The 25,105-nt window shown below is 38.4% G+C and overlaps 1 protein-coding gene across 1 annotated transcript in view; it reads right to left on the reverse strand.

Annotated features, from left to right (window-relative positions):
• Nucleotides 1-25,105, reverse strand: part of spd-2 (spindle defective 2) — a 740,229-nt gene that overhangs the window by 177,601 nt on the left and 537,523 nt on the right. Inside the window, exon 17 of the mRNA XM_067150605.2 lies at nucleotides 23,493-23,659. Coding sequence (XP_067006706.2) covers nucleotides 23,493-23,659 — 167 coding nt within the window. The remainder of the gene's footprint in view (nucleotides 1-23,492; nucleotides 23,660-25,105) is intronic.

Raw genomic sequence — 25,105 nt, forward strand, 5'->3', positions numbered from 1 at the left:
ATGCCTAAATGCATTATGAACATATCTTGTGGACTTATATCCATCCTTGAACGTTCTTGTACTCTGCGACGCAGTGACTCCTTCCTGAGTGCACAAGACTGTATGCTACCTGCTTCGTCTCGGCCCCCAGTGGTCCTCTTTCGGCGGGGGGTGACTGTGGCGTTATTAAAATAGAAACTCTTATTGAATCATATACCTTCGACCATCTACGGATATTGGACATTTATTTAAATTGTGTCTATTTTTGACACTTGTAATTCTTATTCTCTGCTAATGACCTTGGGTTCCCAGCCTAGTAACTGAGTTGAACTATTATTTTACCACGTTCATATGAGGCTGGAGTTCGACTATATTTGAAGTATAAATTAAGAAAGACTTCGTATCTCGTGAACTTGGATTATATCTGCCCTAGCACCTTGGACGTTTGGCTACTAAGTACCTGCTCTGCCTATACGAGGAGAGATGAACTTTCCGTTGTATGGTTACTCTATGTGTGTAGTTTCTAAACGTGTAATTGCACGGTAGGCCAGCTACGGGGACTGCTACGCTATCTATCAGATTGAATGTAGTACCAAAGAGTGTGATGTGACTGTTGCTCGCCAGGGCGCGTATCGAGTCTGCCAGGTGTCACGCCTAGCGGCGAACTTGGTAGCACGACATTTTTGCGCAGGATGTCTTGGAGGCTGGTTGTAGCAATGATGGCTGCGGAGACTGTTACCAGAACGATGTGTAATCCAACTGGTGTTGGATGATAAACAAAAAAGGCCACATCGAGTGATGGGAGTTTAAGTATTTTGTTTTAGTGTATAATATGTGTGTTAATTTGTAAATATGTAATTATATAGGTAGTTTATTTATACTTGTGGAGTGATATTGTTAGGTCGAACTACGAGGTGAGTTATCTTGGCATAAGGCTTGCTTGTAAGTATTTTAAAGTATCATTGCTATTAATATTATTTTACTGCGTGTGTGTAATATTTGAATTGGTGTGGAACATGAACATTCTGGACATCTAAGTTTTAGTGATGCCGTGTTTTGCTCCTAGTGTACGTGATGTACATAACGGTGGGCCATCCTTGTGCTAAGATAACATTTGAAAATTTTATCGTGTCCTTGTTCTAAATTTGTCATTCTCTTCGCTCGGGCTTTACCTTTTGGTGTTTTTGCTTGTGATTTTCCTTGTAATGCCCGTATGCGGGTGCCGCCTTCCTTTTATACTGTGGTATTTTATCGTTTTCTTACGTGTTGTATTTTTGGCGTATATTCGTGTTTCTGCTTGTCTCCTTGTGCGAACTGTGTTGGTTGTCGCATGTTTTGGCTATCCTGTGCCCGTATTTTGGCCTAACAATGCACTTACATTTCTCTCCATAATTTTCTTTAATCTTTTTTTTTCATTATTATTATTATTATTATTAGTCACCTTTGGTAAGTTGAATTATGCTTAATTTTCTTGGTGAATAATTGAGTTGAGTCTGTTTTAGTTATATTCCTTCCCTTTGAGGGCTTTAAATTAAATATCATTCCATTGTTGGTGTAATATCGTATAAATGTTATCAGTTTCAACAATACAAGTAACGTTTAGTAGGTCGAGGGCTGGACACCCCTGGAGAATGGGATGGTTCCTTATCTTATCCTTTTGTGTGGGTATTGTTGTTATTATCACTTCGGGCCTGACAGTTATGTAACTTTGTTAGTGTGTGATGTGTGTGTGCATTGTGTCTGCCCCGATGACTGTATCGTGTATTATACTCCATAAATTATTCGTTGTATTGAGTTTTTTTTCTTCTGAATCTGTTGGTTCTATATTGTGTTCTGGGTTATGCTAAGTGATCTGTTCGTGCTTTTCTTCATGTTACTGTGGCTCATGTTTACGTTTGTTCACCTAGGTTTGGTGATTGAAAATTTATTGTAACTTGGGATATTTCTTTTAATCGGTGCCGCGTGAGCTTGTGATTGTAACATGTTCGTAATCGTGGCTTGATTTGACTGTCACGTTCCGTGGTGATGCCTTCGTATCCGGGTTTGGTGCGGGCCATTTACTTCTACCGGGTGCTGTCTCAGTCCTCGATTTGCTAACCTTTCTCCCCTTTCGGGCTTAAATGTTAAAATTTCATTTAATTTTAGAATACGTCAAACATGTGCGTACCATGGTACCTACGTAGTTTTCCTGATGCATCAGTATATAGGTGTATGAATATGGTTGTTCTGAAAGAAATGAATGATTTTATTTATTAACAATGAATTTCTTTCTACTTATATAATTCTGTGATTTTCTGTATATTTATTTTACCCTAATGTTGGGTGTTAATTGTAAGCTTAATACCTTTTTCAGTTTATTTAAATTTGACCCAAAGGTTTAAATTGTAGTGTAAAAGATTTATTTATTATATTTTATTTTAAATTTTTGAATTTTTCTGGTGTCATTTCTTGGTGTGTTTGCTAAGCAATTTCCTGATCCCGTCCTCTCTCATTAAATGGGTAGGCTCCTGGTCCCTTCATGCTTCCTCTTGTCTATTTCCTTGGGTATGTTTTATTGTGTTATCTTATTTTTACTCTGCTGAAAATTTATTTGTAAGCGCTCGTCCCTATGACCATCGTCATTTACTCATACTTATTAGGGGCGTTGCAATTGAATAGGTTGGAGTCCAATAAATTCTCTTATATTATTATTGAGATTCTTTCAATACGGAAAATAAAATGATTTTCATTACTTGTAATGATAAAGCCAATCAGGCTAATAAAAATAAAAATAGATATCAAAACCTCAAAATCAAAATCGGTAAAATTTCAAAAGATATCTTATTCTTAAAAGAATGTTTAAGATTAGGTCTGGTGCCGAATTTCTTAAAATCAACTCAAACTAAAAACATTCCAACACTTAAATCTAAAGACGTCCAAAAAAAAGTCAACACCATCTGGCTTAGAAATGAAATTAAACTAATGTATAGAAAAAAATCCCTACTAAACCTGCAGCTTTACCGGGAACATTTTATCACTGCTCAATCATTATCACCTCTCGAATGGAGCTCATACCAAAGACACATTGCACGTAAATTGCAGAATATATTAGACAAAAAACAAAAAAACCTTAGATCACAAGTTGACATGTCTATTAGAAGAGAAACCTAAATCCATAAACCAAAAAAAAAAAAAAAATAGAGAAACTTTCACCCCCTCATGGAAAAACACTCCAACCACCATCAATTTATCTAACACCACATTTTCGGATAATGAAATCAATTTCTTTGACCAAGGCCTAAAATATAATTGGCCTAGTCCAAATAAAGCCGAGGACATAATTACCACAATAGCCGAAGTTGAATCCAACATAAATAAACAAATTCCCTTCGACAGACAAAATGACGCGAGATATGAGATAAAAAAGAAATTACCCACCCTTGCAAAAGTAGTTTCTGACTCAATAATTTCAAATGGTAATTCTAAATTCCCATGGAGGGAATTAGATATTGGAATTGCTAGGCGGGCATTAATTCCATTGTGGAGTTTTATCTCCCGTATGCAGTTATCAGACTGTGCCACATAAGAGGCTTCTGATAAGTTTACCTGCATACACCCCAGCATAAGTGGGTAGGGTCTGACACATCCCACACTGACGAGTCTAGTGTCAGACCTAAGACGAAATGCTGGTTAATAGAGCAAACGCCTGAAAAGCCATACATCTAATTTTTGATCTGATCAATAATTTCACCATTCTCAAACAAACCCACGAATTTAAAAAAAAAGGTAAACACCAATAATGTTATAGTAACGAAATCCGACAAAGGCAATGCCGTAGTCCTAATGAATAAACACGACTACATCCAAAAAACGGAGGAATTCTTTTCTGATAATTCTTACTCAATAATTTCAAAAGATCCTATCTTAAAAACTCAGCGTAATTTAAAAACACTCCTAAAAAATTCACCTTTTTTATTTAATGAACACGAACATCAAAAACTCATCAACATGAATCCCAAATTACCCACCGTCAGATCACTGCCAAAAATACATAAAAATGACGTTCCCATTCGACCCATCATAAATAGCCAAAATAGCCCAACTTACAAAACTTCTCAGTTCCTCCAAAAATTCCTTAAGAAACACTTCACATTCCACAATAAACACCCTATTAAAAATTCAACAGAATTATGCGAAACTTTAAATAAATTTAATTTGCAGCCTAACCACATAATGTGCTCATTTGACATTACCAATATGTTCTCGAACATTCCCGCTAAAAAAACTATCGAAATCATACGAACTAATCTTTCTAAATACAGCACCTTAAGTCAGTTAGAAATAGAAGAATGCTTACAATTACTAACTTTCGTCCTTCATAACAATTATTTTACGTTCAATAATAAGATATACAAACAAGAAGGTCTAGCTATGGGTGATCCCATTTCGGGAATACTCGCCGAAATTTATATGGACAACCTCGAAAATAGTAAAATGACAAACAGCATCAATGGTTTGTGTCTTTGGCTACGTTATGTCGATGACACACTAGCAATAATAGACAAAAGCTGCAAAAATAGTGAAGACACACTAACTTACTTAAACAGCCTTGATAATTGCATCAAGTTTACTAAAGAAGATGAGGACAATAATTTCATCAATTTTTTAGACATTACAATCACCAGGACCTTAAACAATTTATATTTCCAGATTCACAGAAAACCTTCATTCACTCCCACAACCATAAAACAAAATTCTCTTCACCCACAATCGCACAAACAAGCCTCATTTTACAGTTTAGTGTACAGAGCATTAAAAATTCCCATGTCAACCGTCAATTTAAAAAAAGAAATAAGTACCATAAAAGAAATAGCTGTTTTCAATGGATACAAACCCTCAATCATACAGAAAATAATCAATAAAGTGAAATTGAAATTGGCCACAAACCCCTCCCCAAGAAAAATTAATAAGCCTAAATATGCATCATTCACCTACATTAAACCCATTATACATCAAATCGCTACCCCTTTAAAAAAACATGATATTAGGGTAGCCTATAAGATCCCATAATTCTAATCAAAAGCTATTTTTCAACCACAATAAGATAAACTCGGACAACAATAAATTTTCGGGCTCTGGCATTTATAGCCTGAAACGTGCTGAATGTAACAGTTCATATATTGGTCAAACTGGTAGAAGCTTTGCAATTAGATATGCAGAACATTTCAATGCCCAAAAGCACAATAAACACTCAGCCATGAGCATCCATATGAAAGACACCGGACATAGCTTTACCACAATCGAACAGGATCTCCAAATTTTAAAAAGACTAGATAAAGGCAGGCTCATGACCGAGTTCGAAAATTTATATATTTTTTTGGACCAAAAATATAATAATAAAAATTTAAATGATCCAATAGACAACCGAAGCCCTCTTTACGAAGAATTAATATTTTCGCTCAGTAGTTTAAATCTGAAAGACAAAAGACTTGTTAACGTCCTCAAAACAAGCTCTCCAAGCACCCCCACTAAGCTGCTCAACTCATCACGCCACTATTCCCCCTCCAATACACACAACTCCTCCCCAAGCGCCAATCACATACCCACAGCCCCGCCTTCTCAAATCCACTCCCCTCCTCTAAGACGTCACACGTACAACACGAGGAGCAGGACATTAGTGACAGCCAGTGCTCCACAAAACTCCTAACAATTAGGTAACAGCTCAACAGCTTTCAAGGTAAGTTTTAACTTTCACATCTTTCATTTCTCAATGATTTCCCCTTTTCTTCTCTTTTTCCGTCATTTCACTTAACTAATTAAGACAAATCCTCCATTTTCAGATTTCCCTCACATGCATGACAGCTCAAACACCGATTGCACTGCACAACATTTTCGACCGTTGCCCATTCAACCAACAACTGACTTTCCCACACTTCAACAACAAAATATACGCAAACCTTTAGTCAACTAGGAAGAACCTAATGATGTTTTTAACTATCTTCATTTGAAGCCGGTGTTGTTTTAACTCTGTCTTAGCACAGCCTCATTTTATAATCAACAAAAGCTGTTCACTTGCACTGTGCACTCCATTCAAATAGAGTTGACTACCTCATGAATCCTAGGGCGAATTATTTTCGTTGGAGCCAAATTACGAATAGACAAATTGGAATGTCTTACCTCATCAATTTTAACAATTATAAATAAGTGTACAGTAATTATAAATTGTGTTTTATTTTGCCAACATTTGTATATACTACGTAGAACTACCATCGAACTCAATATCATATAGACTTTGATTACTTTCATTTTTATACTGTGCATATGATGGCCTCATTTTAATATTAAGAAACCACTAGCGTATTTTACTATGTGTAACTAGTCTATTGTTATTTCGTTTAGGATAGGACTTAGTACGTGTTTTTTAACGTATTCTTTCATGCATATTATGTTCATATAATTACATATTATGTTCATATAATTTCCAACCAGACGTCTGGTTTAATTTTGAGGTGCTTTGATATGACTGATGATGCCCCACATGGAGGGTGAAACATGTCTCCATTTTAACGATGTTTAACTAAAAATGTTAACATCCTGTAATGTATTGAAGAGGTTGGAGTCCAATAAATTCTCTTATATTATTATTGAGATTCCTTCAATACGGAAAATAAAATGATTTTCATTACTTGTAATTACACGTTATGACGATCGCGCAGGTCCCTCGCCTAGCATTTGCTATTTTTACGGCTTCCGACAGTAGGGGTTCGAACCCGCTATCTCCCGAAGTAGCGAGAATGATTGCGGGTACAAGAGTGTTGAGGGTCATTCATCTGTCAGATGGGGGCGATCCTACTGTTACATATTACATTCTCAGGTAGTTTCGAATAACCAGAGGGCGTGCGAAAAGCCAGCATTAAGTAAGGGCATATAACGCTGTTGATGGGGACGTTAAACCTTGTGCAGGCTCCTTCGAAAATGATTGTGAGTACAAGATGTTGATGGTGATTCATCTGTCGGATGGAGGCGATAAGCTATGTGCAGGAAGTTGAAAGAATATATGGAGAGATAGAAGATGTAATACAATATGTAAAAGGTGACGAGAATCTAATTGTGATGGGAGACTGGAATGCAGTGGTAGGCCAAGGAAGAGAAGGTAATACAGTAGGAGAATTCGGATTGGGACAAAGGAACGAAAGATGAAGTCGGCTGGTTGAATTCTGCACTGATCATAATTTAGTCCTTGCCAATACTTGGTTCAAACACCACAAACGACGGCTGTATATCTGGACGAGACCTGGAGACACTGGAAGGTATAAAATAGACTTCATTATGATTAGGCAGAGATTCAGAAACCGGGTGTTGGATTGCAAAACTTTCCCCAGGAGCAGACGTGGACTCTGACCACAACTTGTTGGTCATGAAATGCCATCTGAAGCTGAAGAAATTGAAGAAAGGAAAGAATGCAAAAAGATGGTTTCTAGACAAGTTGAAAGAAAAGAGTGTGAGGGATTGTTTCAAGGAACATGTTGCACAGGGATTAAATGAAAAGGCTGGAGGAAACACAATAGAGGAAGTCATGAAAAATGAAGTCAGTAGGGCTGCTGAAGAAATGTTGGGAAGGAAGAAAAGATAAACTAAGAATCAGTGTATAACTCAGGAGATACTAGATCTGATTGATGAACGACAAAAATACAAGAATGCTAGAAATGAAGAGGGCAGAAAAGAATACAGGCGATTAAAGAATCAAGTGGATAGAAAGTGCAAGGTAGCTAAGGAAGAATGGCTGAAGGAAAAGTGCAAGGATGTCAAAGGTTGTATAGTTCTAGGAAAGGTAGATGCTGCATACAGGAATATCAAGGAAACCTGTGGAGAAAGGAAATCTAGGTGTATGAATATTAAGAGCTCAGATGGAAAAGCCACTTCCAGGGAAAGAAGAAAAAGCAGAAAGATGGCAAGAAAATATCCAACAGTTGTATCAAGGTAAAGATGTAGATAATTTGGTTCTGGAACATGAGGAGTCTGTTGATGCTGATGAAATGGGAGACCCAATTTTGAGGTCAGAGTTTGACAGAACTGTGAGCGTCCTAAATAGGAACAAGGGACCTGGAATTGATGACATTCCCTCTGAATTACTGACTGCCTTATGAGAAACCAGCATGGCAAGGTTATTCCATTTAGTGTGCAAGATATATGAGACAGGAGAAGTCCCATCCGATTTTCGGCAGAATGTTGTTATACCTATTCCCAAGAAAGCCGGTGCTGACAGGTGTGAAAACTACCGTACCATTAGTTTAGTATCTCATGCCTGCAAAATTTTAACACGTATTATTTACAGAAGAATGGAAAAACAAGTTGAAGCTGAGTTGGGAGAAGATCAATTTGGCTTCAGAAGAAATGTAGGAACATGTGAAGCAATCCTGACTTTACGTCTGATCTTAGAGGATCGAATCAGGAAGGACAAGCCCACGTACATGGCATTCGTAGATCAAGAAAAGGTATTTGATAATGTTGATTGGACCAAGCTATTTAAGATAATGAAGGTGATTGGGATCAGATACCAAGAACGAAGAATTATCTATAATCTGTATAAAAATCAGTCTGCAGTAATAAGAATAGAGGGCTTTGAAAAAGAAGCGGCAATCCAGAAAGGAGTGAGACAAGGCTGCAGTTTGTCTCACTCCTTTTCAATGTTTACATAGAACAGGCAGTAAAGGAAACCAAAGAGGAATTTGGAAAGGGAATCACAATCCAAGGAGAGGAAATCATAACCTTGAGATTTGCTGATGATATTGTTATTTTATTTGAGACTGCAGAAGATCATGAGAAGTTGCTGAATGGTATGGACCAAGTCTTGGGTATGGAGTACAAGATGAAAATAAATAAGTCCAAAACAAAAGTAATGGAGTGCAGTCGAACAAAGGCAGGTGATGCAGGAAATATTAAATTAGGAAATGAAGTCTTAAAGGAAGTAAATGAATACTGTTACTTGGGTAGTAAAGTAACTAATGATGGCAAAAGTAAGTAGGACATAAAATGTAGATTAGCACAAGCAAGGAAGAGCTTTCTTAAGAAAAGAAATTTGCTTACTTCAAACATTGATATAGGAATCAGAAAGACGTTTTTGAAGACTTTCATGTGGAGCGTGGCATTGTATGGAAGTGAAATGTACAGTAGAGGATAGGAAAAGACAGGTGGAAAGGGGTCATGGGAAGGAGAAAAGGGAGGAGGAAGTAGCTTCTGCAGCTATCAGGAAAGATAGGGCTGACCAGGAGGGGAGAGGATCAAATGAAGTGGGTAGGGTTGAGGCTCTGGTCGTGGGGGATTCCATCGTTAGACACGTGGGGAAAGTGTGTGGAGGAAAGGGAACCAGGATAGAACGTTATCCAGGAATTAGCTTGAGGCAGATGTTGAGGAAAGTAGAAGAGAGCGAGGAGGGGAAGGAGAAGGTGGTAGTGTTTCACATTGGTACCAACAACGTAAGGCAAGCTGATATAAGTACCAACATAGTTGGAGATGTGTGGGATCTGGTAAATGCAGCACGGGTGAAGTTTAAGAAAGCGGAGATTGTTATTAGTGGAATACTGTCTGGAAGGTGATTGGGGATTTAAATGAGACTATGAAGTGGGTATGTGGGAAACTGGGAGTGAAATTTCTAGATCCTAATGGGTGGGTAGGAGATAGGGATCTGCGCTCGGATGGCCTTCACTTAAACCGCAGTGGTACGTATAAGTTAGGAAATTTGTTTGGAAGGGTAATAGGGAGGTACATTCAGGGAAATGGGGTGGCCCAGGGAGTGGTGATAAGGGAACAGGAAACTGGAAATCAATTAAGGATGACATAAAATAGCTAGTGTTGAACTGTAGAAGTATTGTACAGAAAGGAATAGAACTGAGTAATTTAACAGATATATATTTACCAGATATTGTAATAGGAGTTGAATCATGGCTGAGAAATGATATAATGGATGCAGAAATTTTCTCAAGGCACTGGAGTGTGTATCGTAGAGATAGGATAGGAATGGTGAGAGGGGGGGTATTCATTCTGGTGAAAGAAGAATTTGTAAGCTACGAAAAAGTTAAAGATGAGACATATGAAATTCTAGGTGTAAGGCTCATTTCTAAAGATAATAGGCAACTTGATATATTTGGAGTGTACAGACCGGGAAAGGGTAGCACTGACACAGATTCAGAATTATTTGATAAGATAATCAGCTATGTAGGAAACGAGATGGAAAGAAATGTGATTGTAGCGGGAGATCTGAATTTACCAGATGTCAATTGGGAAGGAAATGCGAACGATAGGAAGCATAACCAACAAATGGCAAATAAGTTAATATGGGAAGGACAGTTGATTCAGACAGTGATGGAACCAACCAGAGGGAAAAATATCCTGGATGTGGTGCTGATAAAACCAGATGAGCTCTATAGAGAAACTGAAGTAATAGATGGTATTAGTGATCATGAAGCTGTTTTTGTCGTAGTGAAAAATAAATGTGATAGAAAGGAAGGTCTTAAAAGTATGACTATTAGGCAGTACCATATGGCTGATAAAGCAGGCATGAGGCAGTTTCTAAAAAGTAACTATGATCGGTGGAAAGCAGTAAATAAAAATGGAAACAGACTCTGGGATGGGTTTAAAGAAATTGTTGAGGAATGCAAAAACAGGTTTGTACCTTTAAGGGAGGTAAGGAATGGTAAAGACCCACCTTATTATAATAGAGAAATAAAGAGACTAAGAAGGAGGTGCAGACTGGAAAGAAATATAGTTAGAAATGGCTGCGGAAGTAAGGAGAAATTGAAGGAACTTACTAGAAAATTGAATCTAGCAAAGACGGCAGCCAAGGATAACATGATGGCAAGCATAATTGGAAGTCATACAAATTTTAGTGAAAAATGGAATGATATGTATAGGTATTTTAAGGCAGAAACAGGTTCCAAGAAGGTCATTCCAGGAATAATTAATGAACAAGGGGAGTGTGTATGTGAAGATTTTCAAAAAGCAGAAGTATTCAGTCAGCAGTATGTAAAGATTGTTGGTTACAAGGATAATGTCCATATAGAGGAGAAGACTAAGGCTAACGAAGTATTAAAATTTACATATGATAACGATGACATTTACAATAAGGTACAAAAGTTGAAAACCAGAAAAGCCGCTGGAATTGATAAGATTTCTGGGGATATACTAAAGACAATGGGTTGGGATATAGTACCATATCTAAAGTACTTATTTGATTATTGTTTGGTCGGAGGAGCTATACCAAATGAATGGAGAGTTGCTATAGTAGCCACTGTGTATAAAGGAAAGGGTGATAGACATAAAGCTGAAAATTACAGGCCAGTAAGTTTGACATGCACTGTATGTAAGCGTTGGGAAGGCATTCTTTCTGATTTTATTAGACATGTTTGTGAAATTAATAACTGGTTCGAGAGAAGGCAGTTCGGTTTTAGGAAAGGTTATTCCACTGAAGTTCAACTTGTAGGATTCCAGCAAGATATAGCAGATATCTTGGATTCAGGTGGTCAAATGGACTGTATCGCGATTGACCTGTCTATAGCATTTGATAGGGTGGATCATGGGAGACTACTGGCAAAAATGAGTGCAATTGGACTAGACAAAAGAGTGACTGAATGGGTTGTTATATTTCTAGAAAATAGATCTCAGAGAATTAGAGTAGGTGAAGCTTTATCTGACCCTGTAATAATTAAGAGGGGAATTCCTCAAGGCAGTATTATCGGACATTTATGTTTTCTTACATATATAAATGATATGAGTAAAGGAGTGGAATCAGAGGCAAGGCTTTTTGCAGATGATGTTATTCTGTATAGAGTAATAAATAAGTTACAAGACTGTGAGCAACTGCAACATGACCTCGAAAATGTTGTGAGATGGACAGCAGGCAATGGTATGTTGATAAACGGGGTTAAAAGTCAGGTTGTGAGTTTCACAAATAGGAAAAGTCCTTCCAGTTTTACTTACTGTGTTGATGGGGTGAAAGTTCCCTTTGGGGATCATTGTAAGTATCTAGGGGTTAATATAAGGAAAGATCTTCATTGGAGTAATCACATATATGGGATTGTAAATAAAGGGTACAGATTTCTGCACGTGCTTATGATGGTGTTTAGGGGTTGTAGTAAGGATGTAAAGGAGAGGGCATATAAGTCTCTGGTAAGACCCCAACTAGGGTATGGTTCCAGTGTATGGTACCCTCACCAGGATTACCTGATTCAGGAACTGGAAAAAATCCAAAGAAAAGCAGCTCGATTTATTCGGGGTGATTTCCAACAAAAGAGTAGCGTTACAAAAATCTTGCAAAGTTTTGGGTGGGAAGAATTGAGAGAAAGAAGAAGAGCTGCTCGACTAAGTGGTATGTTCCAAGCTGTCAGCCGAGAGATTGTGTGGAATGACATTAGTAGACAAATAAGTTTGAGTGGCGTTTATAAAAGTAGGAAAGAAAACAATATGAAGATAAAGTTGGAATTGAAGAGGACAAACTGGGACAAATATTCATTTATAGGAAGGGGAGTTAGGGATTGGAATAACTTACCAAGGGAGATGTTCAATTAATTTCCAATTTCTTTGAAATCATTTAGGAAAAGGCTAGGAAAAGAACAGATAGGGAATCTGCCACCTGGGTGACTGCCCTAAATGCAGATCAGTATTGATTGATTGATTGAAACATGGACGATAACTAGGTCAGAAAGAAAGAGAATAGAAGCTTTTGAAATGTGGTGTTACAGAAGAATGGTGAAGGTGAGATGGATAGATCGGATCGTGAATGAAGAGATACTGAATCAAATTGGCGAGAGGAGATTGATTTGGCTAAATTTGACGAGAAGAAGAGATAGAATGATAGGACACATCTTAAGACACCCAGGACTTGTTCAGTTGGTTTTTCAAGGAAGTGTAGGTGGTAAGAACGATAGGGGTAGACCAAAGTGTGAATATGACAGGCATATTAGAGCAGATGTAGGATGCAATAGTTACGTAGAAATGAAAAGGTTAGCACAGGATAGGGTGGCATGGAGGGCTGCATCAAAGCAGTCTATGGACTGATGACTCAAACAACAACACAAGAATTTGAATCACGTATACAGTATATACGTACATTCATTGTGTTGCAAGAAATTCATATTATTAAATTCAAATTTTATGTAACGTTAAACTTAATTTTGTAATTATATTTTGAGAGTCAAAGTGCCAAGATTCTCCTTCCCATGGGAGTATATGGTAAAAATTTCCCTTTTTTTTTTTTTTTTTTTTTCCTCATGTTCTCACCCTCTCATGCTGTCCCTCCCATTCATTTTAAGGTAAAATACGCCTCACTTGATGGTGAGTACATTTTATGATCTTGTTGTTGAAGTGTTTGATGTTTTGGTTGATTGATTTACCTTTTCACATGCTTCCTCCCATTTCTTGTTTGTGTGTTCTGTTGTTTGATACTGTGATTCTTTGGTTCTTTATCCATTATTTCTTGTTTCTGTGCTGCATTCCTAGTGTTATTTTCCATTAATTCATGCTAGGACATATCGTGTCTAATAAGAGTAACCTTCAGTGTTGTTGCAATTTGTGACCACTGTTTGGATCATGGCCCTGGAGAACTTTAATGTTTGTTGGAGAGATATTGATTAATGTTTGATCCAGAAGATTCCAGAATTTTTCTGATTCTTCTCAGTGGGAGCGTGTGCATTAATAATTGAGTAGATTTTATTTGCAGATTTTAGAGTTAGGGTTGCAAGTCTGGGGGATTGAGATTTTAATTCTATAACTGAGTATATGATTGAAATTTATTAGAAATCCATTACCAAATTGTAAGTAATTTTTCACTAAACATTTACCTAGAATTTGTTTATAAAGTCTTTATCCTTGCGATTCTACAGGGCCTTGATCGCTGCTCCCAATTTCTTTAACTGCCATGATTACAATTTGGTATTTGTTTATGTTACAAGTAACTATTCTCATTTTGGTTCCGTATTGAAGTTGACGTATATCTCAAGTATTATTACAATTGTTCAATACAATACAATATGATCCACTATTTCATATGGTCAAATATTTTTTATACATAATACATAAAAGTCAAAGGTACATGTTTCACCCTCCTTACGGGCATCATCAGCCTATATCAATCTTAAAAATAATACATATACTTATAAATTATAGGTTAAAATGTTGAAAAATGGTTTCGTAAAACATTATACAATAACATCTAAAACAACGATAATGCACCAAAGTATGTTAAAAGAGAGTGAAATTAACAGTTTTGAAGATTAAAACGTGATTAAACATGAAATTTTGAGAGTCTAGAACTAAAATGGATCCATATTTTTATAATATCATTAAGACTGTGATGGCCTTGAGTATAAACACAATCATCAAAGGGGGATGTTTCTTCAATTCCCAAGTTGAATCCAAGGTGGTAAAATCACTTTCAGTTATTTAAAACGGAAGTGTGAATGTAATAAACAAGTTTAAAATGTATATGTTTGGGATATCTGAAAGTCGAGAAGAAAATGGAACTACTGTAGAGGTGTTGCTTGTGATAAAACGTATGTCAAAGCTAGCGGAGTTCGGAAATTATGGTAGTCGAATGGATCTAAAAGATAGTCAAGTTGATAGTATAATTCCGTTGAAACATTTGTTGGAAGAAATGTTCAGGATTTTCTTCTACGTAGAAGAATATCATTAAGACTGTGATGGCCTTGAGTATAAACACAATCATCAAAGGGGGATGTTTCTTCAATTCCCAAGTTGAATCCAAGGTGGTAAAATCACTTTCAGTTATTTAAAACAGAAGTGTGAATGTAATAAACATTTTAAACTTGTTTATTACATTCACACTTCCGTTTTAAATAACTGAAAGTGATTTTACCACCTTCTACGTAGAAGAAAATCCTGAACATTTCTTCCAACAAATGTTTCAACGGAATTATAATATCAACTTGACTATCTTTTAGATCCATTCGACTACCATAATTTCCGAACTCCGCTAGCTTTGACATACGTTTTATCACAAGCAACGCCTCTACAGTAGTTCCATTTTCTTCTCGACTTTCAGATATCCCAAACATATACATTTTAAACTTGTTTATTACATTCACACTTCCGTTTTAAATAACTGAAAGTGATTTTACCACCCTGGATTCAACTTGGGAATTGAAGAAACATCCCCCTTTGATGATTGTGTTTATACTCAAGGCCATCACAGTCTTAATGATATTATAAAAATATGGATCCATTTTAGTTTTAGACTCTCAAAATTTCATGTTTAATCACGTTTTAATCTTCAAAACTGTTAATTTCACTCTCTTTTAACATACTTTGGTGCATTATCGTTGTTTTAGATGTTATTGTATAATGTTTTACGAAACCATTTTTCAACATTTTAACCTATAATTTATAACTTAAGTATATGTATTATTTTTAAGATTGATATAGGCTGATGATGCCCGTAAGGAGGGTGAAACATGTACCTTTGACTTTTATGTATTATGTATAAAAAATATTTGACCATATGAAATAGTGGATCATATTGTATTGTATTGAACAGGTGGATAATAATACTTGAGACATTTGTTCATGTTGTCGGTGATCTTTAATCTTCCAGTTTGACCAAGGGAATTAACATTATATTTTGGGAAGAATATATATAGATCAACCGCCTAATCAATACACAATATTGTAATCTAAAAAGGATTATTTATCAAACAAAAGTGAACATGTTTTGGCTCTCAGAACCATCATCACTTTAGATTAAATTTTGTACTGTTGTGTTTTCAGACGCTTCAATCCATCATGTTCTGATCGACAGCCCACTTAATCAGAATGTTGTCTTCTCTGCAATTTATAGTTGCAGATGGTGGAATTCTTCTTCAAGAGACCTCTCATGGTTGAGTGTCTAAGGTGTCACTTCAAATTACAATTCTGAATGTTACTGAGAAAGGTGTGTTATATTAGGCTGCTCTTAACATATAATACAGACAACGCATAAAGAATTTCGGTGGCAGTTCCTCCACAGTGGAGATCATCACCCTACTCAAAAGAATTCATCCGCCTGACATTCAGCATAGAGACACTGGCTGTACCATAGTGGAATGAACCAGCCAGGTACACAAACTGGAGTAACTTAGCAGTTGAGGCTTTCATGGCCAGCGTTATGCCCCATGTCTGTAGGTCCAAGAGCAGAGAGTTTAAATAACTAACATTATACTTATTTCAAAACTTTAAGGGCACCAGTATGTATTGAGGCTCATATGTAAGAAACAATTTTTTCCAAGACTACATACTTTCTTCATTACCTGTTTGCTTTAGTCCATCAATAGGATTGTAAAGAGCATTTCTGCCAGATAGAATTTCCACAGAAGATATGAGTCATGTGCCAGTTAATACCTACAAGAGTATCCAAAAAGTATTTCACTCTGTTAGAATGGGCTCGGAGGAAAAAAAAAAAAAAAAAAATTTGCTTCAAACATTTGTAGGAGTCATACTTACCAAACCAAACCCCATGGCACTACAGCCCTAGAAGGGCCTTGGCCTACCAAGCGACCGCTGCTCAGGCTGAAGGCATGCAGATTACGAGGTGTCGTGTGGTCAGCATGACGAATCCTCTTGGCTGTTATTCTTGGCTTTTTAGACCGGGGCCGCTATCTAACCGTCAGATAGCTCCTCAATTCTAATCACGTACGCTGAGTGGTCCTCGAACCAGCCCTCAGGTCCACGTAAAACTCCCTGACCTGGCCGGGAATCGAACCCGGGGCCTCCGGGTGAGAGGCAGGCACGCCACCCCTACACCACGGGGCCGGCAGGAGTCATACTAACGATACCAATAGAGTTGGTCCGTTATTGGACATTATAAATTTTCCAGCGAACTCATTCCTGGTTGCCAGCATTTCACCCCAGGGTGCTAAGTTGGGCTCATCAGTTGGTAAATAGCACACCCACCAAGACGCATGGCTATTGCGTACTGCGTAGGCTACTTGGACCCACCGGCGGTGCCAATGCACTATGAGAGACATTGTCTTTTTTGAAAATTGATACCTGCCTGGCCATCACATGATAAATATGTTGATTCCCATAGGGAACCTGAAATATTTGTTCCAAATGAGTAAATTTATAATACCAATGTAGTTGGTCCGTTATCATTTATCATCTGATGGCCAGGCAGGCATCAATATTTGAAAAAGAGACATAGTGCATTGGCAGTGCCAATGGCGCCAAGTAGCCTACGCAGTGGCCTCCAGAGTATGCACTAGCCATGCGTCTTGGTGGGAGTGTCCGATTTACCACACTGGGGTGTAACGCTGGCAACCAAGAATGAGTTAGCTGGAAAATTTATAATGTCCAATAAGTACCAACTAAATTGGTATTATAAATTTACTCATTCGGAACAAATATTTCAGGTTCGCTATGGAAATCAACATCTTTATCATACTAACGATGTCTTCACTTTCCTGAGAAAAGTGTTAACAAATGTATTGCTGCCAGCATTTTTAATTAGGCATTTGTTGGATCCAGAAAGACTTACTGTTGTAGTAATTGATGATGGTTATGTACTTAAATGAATAATAGAAAAGGGATGGTGCATTTGTGTGTTTAACACTCCAAGTATCGTGGGGACGAACGTAAAACATGAATAATAAGAGAGAATATAGATAATATTAGAAGCACAGAACATCAATATATAGAAGTCTTCGGAACATAAACAAAGTTCAAGGAGTTTATAAACATATGAGTTTATACACATATATTAATACTCGAGGCCGCCACACACTCCCTCCGCAGTGACAGCGTCCATGTATTTTCGAGGGAAGTTGACCCTTCGACCTGATCTGGCGATCCGCGGTGCGGGTGTATTGGGTTGAGTGCTGCCTGTCTTCTTCTGAAGGTTGACAGTCTTTGGAATGGAACTCAACGGAATGTCCAGAGTAGTTTCTCCAGATATGTCTTCCTTGTTGTCCGATGATTGGTCTGCCAGAAGGAAGGCAGGTTTCAATCTGTCAATGCTAATAGTTTGTTTCCCTGTTGGCATCTCCACCTCGAAGTGTTTGTCACTGCCCGTCATATGGTGATTGAAGAGGTGTTCTGACCGCATCATGTCGAAAGAAAACGAACTTGCTCGTCATCAGCCGTGAGTGAATGAAGATCTTTTTGCGGTCATGATGTTCTGTTGGGACTTGTCTTAGGTTCCTCAACTGTTCCTTCAATTTGAAAACGAAGGTTGGGATGTCAGTTACTAGTTTCTGTTCGTTGAGAAATGCTCCTGGTAGCCTAATTGTGGAGCCGTAAGTCATTTCCACTGGCGGGGTGTTGACTTGCGGAATTATGTAGGAACGAAGTCCTAACAGGACCAGAGGAAGCTTCGAAACCCAATCATCACACATCCGTGCCTTCAAAGCAGATTTTAATTGATGGTGCCAGCGTTCAATTTTTCCATTTGCTGCCGGATGACATGCTGTCGTTTTAATGTGGACGATGCCCAGTGTGCTTGTAAGGCATTTGAAAAGTTGACATTCAAACTGCCTTCCGCGGTCAGTAGTTATGATATGAGGCACGCCAAAACGAGATATCCATGTTGAGACTATGGCAAATGAAACTGCTTCTGCTGTGATGTCAGCTAATGGGACTGCTTCTGGCCATCGGGAGAAACGATCAGTAATTGTTAGTAAATAGCGGTATCCTTGTGATGGAGGTAGTGGTCCTACTACGTCCATGTTAATGTGACTTGAATCTTGCTGCCGATAGAGGGTAATGTCCCACTGCACTGTTAGTGTGTCTCCAGACTTTACTTCGTTGGCAGGGAATACATGCTGATGTCCAGGTCTTCAAGTCCTTTCTTAGTGATGGCCAAATGAAGTGCTTTTTTTACTAAATTAATGGTTGCTTGAACACTGTGACAAGTGAACTATGTAGTGCAAGTGGAAAGTGTTTTTTTTTTAAGACTTTATTTGTGAAGTACAATATGATATTTTATTTATTATGACCTAACCTGTACTGTTATTTGTAAAGCATGATATAACGTAACAACCAAACCTGTACTGTGTAAGATTGGTCACATGCGCATTTGTAAATAGTAGAATTCTGTTCTATATTTCCTGGAAGGATCCAGAAAGTTACATGAATTATGGAACAGGGTGTGTTGTTTTGTGGGTAATGTATTCTAGAAAATATTTCTGACTGTTCTGGAAATACGACATTCGCGATCAGGCGTATTCTGGTATGTTAGTCAAAGTTCGCGACCGAAAATAAGGTCGTGATTGGTGAGTCTAGGTGGCGATAGGGAACTCATGCATGCTGATCGGCTGCTCCAAGGCTGGAATTTCCTATATATAGAGAGCGAGGCAGTGTTCGAAAAAAATTCGGTATTCTGAATTCTATGATATACTAACAATTTGTTGGTTATTTTGATCCACCTTTTCAATACAAATTACAGTTTGTGTTGCTAAGTTGTAATAGCATAGTTCAATACGGGTCTAATAATGAGATTAGTTACATGTAATAATTCTGAATTCTGTCAGTCTTGGTCTATCTGTCTGTGAGCAGCCTATCTGGTTGACGTCGCCCGGTTCCCGGGATGGCACTCTCCTCGGGTAAGCACTCTTGAATTCCGTTCCTGCTAAAATTTCCGTAATGTTCCGATTTTCATTTTCTTTTCATACAGGAGTTTGCCCTAACCTCGCCTAGATTCGCCAATTAAGTTACTTATGACGCCTTAGTTTTTCAGCTGGGCTTACCTGTTCGTTTCCGAGGCATTCCCATTTCTTGTTTTCACTAAGATATGTAGGTTGTAGTTTATAATCAAAGAACCTCTAAGCTATGTATATCACTGAACCTACAGCTCGTAACTTGAAATTGTACTTGGAATGTATTTGTAAAATTATTTTGTACATAATATTTTTCAAATTTAAGGATCATGGCGATTTATTTCAGAATCCACAATCTAAGCCATGTCCATGCCTTTGGTAGGTCCCCAGCCTTTTTCATCTTCCCGGTTTGTTGTCCACTAGTTGGCCCTACTGATATTTACGTACGCGTTTTTGTTGGAGATCCGCGTAATGCCAGCTACTGTTTTTCCGAGTGTGTAGTGATTTCTTATATTGTGTAGTTTGCTCTTACCTTCCCCTTTTAACTGTGTTTGTGCCTTGTTTTGTGTTACCACTGTAGTAGAGGTAACAAACACCAGGGTGAGCTAGATTGTGTAGCGAGTTGAAAATTGCTTGTCGTAGTTGTTGAGGTACATATGGTCGAATCATATCTTCAGTCATGTCGCAAACGAGTTCTTTACCATTGGGCAACATTATGTTCGAAGTGCAAGTGATGTATTGAAGCAATTCGTGAACAAGCATCAGCTGCGATGTTCTCCTTCCCAGTAGTGTAACGTATGTCTGTGGTGAACAGTCCAATGAAACTAATGTGTCGGATCTGACGTGGAGAAGCTTTGTCTGAACGTTGCTTGAACATGAAAGCGAGTGGCTTGTGGTCAGTGTAAATCGGGAAAACACGTCCTTCAAGCATGTACTGAAAGTGCTTCACAGCTGAGTAAGCAGCGAGGAGTTCTCTGTCGTAGGTTGAGTAATTCCTCTCTGCATTTGTCAGTTTCTTGGAGAAGAATGCTAATGGTTACAAATTATTGTCTTTGATTTGTTGCAAAGATGCACCAATAGCATAATCTGAGGCATCTACCATTAAAATTAGAGGTAAATTTGAAGATGGATGAGCTAGAAGTGCTGAATCGGCCAAGCTATTTTTTAGGTCATTAAAGGCTGGTTGAAGATTTTCTGTCTAATTAATTTTCTGTTGTCATTTTTCTTAGCCCCGTGGAGAAGGTTCAAAAGCTCTGCTTGTTTACTGGCTGAATTTGGCAGTGCTCTTCGGTAAAAGTTAATGAGGCGAAGAAACCGGCGCAGTTCTTTAGTGTTGTGGGTAGTGGATAGTCAACAATGGTTTGTACTCGCTCTGGTAGTGGTCTGATTCCTTCTGCAGGTATCACATATCCCAGGAAAGGTACTTCTGTTGAACAGAAAATGCATTTGTTCAGATTGATTCTGATGTTGAACTTACTGAAGCGTTCGATTTGAAGATGCTTCTTGTGCTCTTCTTCATCTTGTGATGCCACTAGGATGTGTCATCTATATAACAGTACACGAAATCGAGGTCTCTGAGTATACTGTCAATATATCTTTGAGAAGTTTGAGCCGCATTACAGAGTCCAAATGGGAGTCGAAAAAATTCAAACAAACCAAATGGAGTTATCACTGCTGTCTTAGGTACATTGTCCAGATGTACAGTGATGTGATGATAAGCTCTGATCAGATCTATTTTTGAAAATATTCGTTTTCCATGTAGTTGGCTGTTAAAATCTTGAAGGTTAGGAATAGGATATCTGTCAGGCTTCGTGATGTTGTCGAGAGCACGGTAGTCTCCGCAAGGTCTCCAGGATCCGTCTTTCTTGGGAACTAAGTGGAGAGGACTTGCCCAGGCGCTCTTTGATGGCTGGCAGATTTTCATATTGATCATTTGTTGAAACTCTGCTTTAGCTGCTTTGAGTTTATCTGGTGGTAGTCGTCGTGCCTTTGCTGCTACAGGATGTCCTTTTGTGACAATGGTATGAAAAACAGAGGTATCTAGTATGTCGAAATGGATGTTTTCATGGAGCAAGTTGGGAAATTTCTTTAGAATGTAACCATGTTTTTGATCTGGTGGCATTACATAAACTGTTTCTATGCCAGAGACTTTAATCAATGTGCCAGGTGTCTCTGCTGACGTTAATGGGTCAATGATACGCCTGTTCTTTAGATCTACTATAAGGTTGTAATGGTGAATGAAGTCGGCTCCGATAATAGGTGATTGCACATTGGCAATTACGAAATTCCATGTGAAATTGCGCCGTAAGCCTAAACTGAGTACTAGTAGACGCTCTCCATAAATATTAATACCAGTGCCGTTTGCTGCATAAAGTTTACGATCTGCTTTTTTGGGGCGATCACTATCCGAAGGCGGAATCACAGAAATGTCAGCTCCGGTATCGATTAGGAAACTACTTCCGCTACTTCTGTCTGTGAGAAATAGGCGGCGTGAAAAATGACTGATCACCTGCCGCCGCTAGCGTGGAGCATTTTAGTTTGACTGCATGTTGGAATTCAGAGTGGAACGTGGTTGATATGAGCATGGGCTCTGACATTTCTTTGCCCTGCTGCGATATCTAAAGTGATACCAACATAGTGCTCCATTAGGATTAAAAGAATGGACTGATCGGGACCTGTCTCGTGACCTGCTTGGTGAGGAACGAGATTAAGTAAAGTAAACTCGTGTCCTCATCCTGAGGTGGTGCAGCTCTTTTCAGGCACACCCCCATTGGAGGTGAGCTGCATGTACCATTTCAACCACATACCAGCCCTCCTGCCATTCTTAAATTTCTGGCAGTACCGGGAATCGAACCCGGGCCCCCGAGGACGGCAGCTAATAACACTAACCGTTACGCTACGGAGGCGGACAGGAACGAGATGATCGTGAGCTACTTCTTGAAGAACGTGACAACGTTTTCAATTCATTGATTTTTAGTGTTAAGTCAGAGATCTGCATTTCTAGTCTTGAGATACGATCGTTACTAACATCATTTACTATATTGACTGTAATGGTGGGTGGTGCATGCACGGTCTGAGCACAAACATTTAAGCCCGGTTGTGAAATTTCAACAATTTTGTCAGCCATACTGGCTATGGTGTCCAGATCATCTTTACTTGTAGCTAATATAGAACGTGCAATAACAGGAAGCCTCTGCATAAATATGGTTTTCAAGAAATAGTCCTTGACTTGCATACCGGCTAAAGTTCGCATCTCACGCAAGAGCTGAGTTGGCTTCTGATCACCTAATTCTAATTCTGTTAATAATTTCGTCACTTTCCTATTCTCTGACTGTTCAAATTCCTGAAGTAATCTTGCTTTAAGCTCTGTGAACGGAGTGGTAGATAATGGTCGAGATAAAAGGTCAGAAATTAATTCCACAATATCCGCTTCTAATGATGCAACAACATGATTAAATTTCGTGGTTTCGTTAGTGATACCCAACATAGTAAACTGTGTTTCAACTTGAAGAAACCATACCTTTATGTTTCTTTTCCAGATGGGCAGAATCTTGACTGAAACGCGAGCAATACCCGCTTCGTTCCATACTGTTGTTGGCGGTGAATTTGTTCCGTTGCTGGCATCGGTCATTTTCACACTTGACTAACCACAAAATGTGTTCCGTGCCGTATTTTAATATCACATCGGGAGTCACCAATGTAGTTATTGATGATGTTTATGTACTTAAATGAATAATAGAAAAGGGATGGTGCATTTATGTGTTTAATTAACACTCCAAGTATCGTGGGGACGAACGTAAAACATGAATAATAATCAGAGAGAATATAGATAATATTAGAAGCACAGAACATCAATATATAGAAGTCTTCGAAACATAAACAAAGTTCAAGGAATTTATAAACATATATTAATACTCGAGGCCGCCACACTGTATTTAAATCTGAACCGGAACTCACCACTTCCTAGACTCTGTGGTCTGCTGACAACAGATGATGCGGAGGAACTAGATGACACATCAGCAGGCTCGGAGTTCTCTTCATCAGAAACAGCTTGTTTACTGATTCTGCCTATCACAGTCACTTCAAACATCTCACCATTGGGTTCAATGGCCATCACCAACGTCCTGCACACAAAGAAGTCATATTCCAATGTTACACACTTTCCTAAATTTGAGGCACTGAACTTTGAAAATTACACAACTAGCTCTTATCTTTACAAAGGCTGAATGGGATTTCTTCATACTGTCTCTTTTTTGGAAATTGATGCCTGCCTGGCCATGTTGATTCCCATAGGGAACCTGAAATTTGAACACAACATTCAATGGATCCCACCAGCTCTTGTAAACTAGAACCGGTTTAGCAAAGAAGCACATTGCCAGAGGATTTCAAAACGAATACATCCCAGGGAGGACCGAGAGGTGATATGAGCTGCAAGAATACCAACGCAGCAATCAAACGGAAGTCTCCAACGAATTACTGCATTGCTTAGATTCTGCATACACTGACGTCTAGCATTAACTTCCAACACTCCAGAAGAAAAGCATGGTCCCTCCTTAGGAAGCTGGGCAGTAGTACCCCTAATTACCATAGCAAGAACTCTATAATAAAGGCAGAACTTCTTGGCTTAACCAGAACATCAAGAGACACAAAAAGGGATGAAACAAGGCAAATCCATACGAACTAAAGATAGAACTATCCAGAGCTGAAACTCGCAGCTCTCCGAGGATTTCTCTGTTGCAGAGATCTCAGCTGCTCTGAAGGAAACAAAATCGGGGAACGCAGCAGGCTTGGATGGTATCCATCCCGAATTTCTGACGCACAGTGATCCTAGAACTATGGAATGGCTTGCTAAATTCTTTAGTGGCATTCTAAAGAAAAGAAGGCTCCCACCTCTTCTTGAAAGTACTAAAGTAGTTGCTATTGTAAAGCCTGGAAAAAGTGGCTGTAATGCGGAAGATTATCGACCTATTGCTCTACTGAGTATCTGCTGCAAACTACTACAGAGATTGATCTGTAACAGAATAGCAGCTACAGTACTTCAGCACATTCCAGTTGAAGAGGCAGGGTTCAGCCATAACAGGAGCTGTTGTGATCAGGTTTTGGCACTAACCAGCCATATTGAGCAGGGCTTTAAAAAAAAAAAAAAAAAAAAAAAACCTAAAAAAAAAAAAAAAAAAACAGGTACTGTGTTTGTGGACTTATCAGCCTATGATACAGTCTGGCAAAAAGGAATGATCCTGAAGTTTTTGAAAATTATCCCTTGCGAGATGCTAGCTTCCTTGCTCAACAACATGCTATGCAATTGCCCAATTCAAGTACACCTCAATGGAAACGTAAGCAGATCCTACAGATTAAATTATGGATTGCCACAGGGTTCTGATATTGCTCCACTTCTCTTCAATCTGTACATGGCAGATCTTCCATCTACTGGGTGCCGAAAGTTTATGCTGATGACATAGCCCTAACAGCACAATCCACAGACTGAGATCGCTGAAGCCATTCTGCTGAAAATGGATAGATACTTCAACACCTGGTGATTGAAACTGAATGTAAACAAAACAGAGATCAGT

Source organism: Anabrus simplex, chromosome 7 (genome assembly GCF_040414725.1).
Source record: "Anabrus simplex isolate iqAnaSimp1 chromosome 7, ASM4041472v1, whole genome shotgun sequence".
Classification (NCBI taxonomy): Eukaryota; Metazoa; Arthropoda; class Insecta; order Orthoptera; family Tettigoniidae; genus Anabrus; species Anabrus simplex.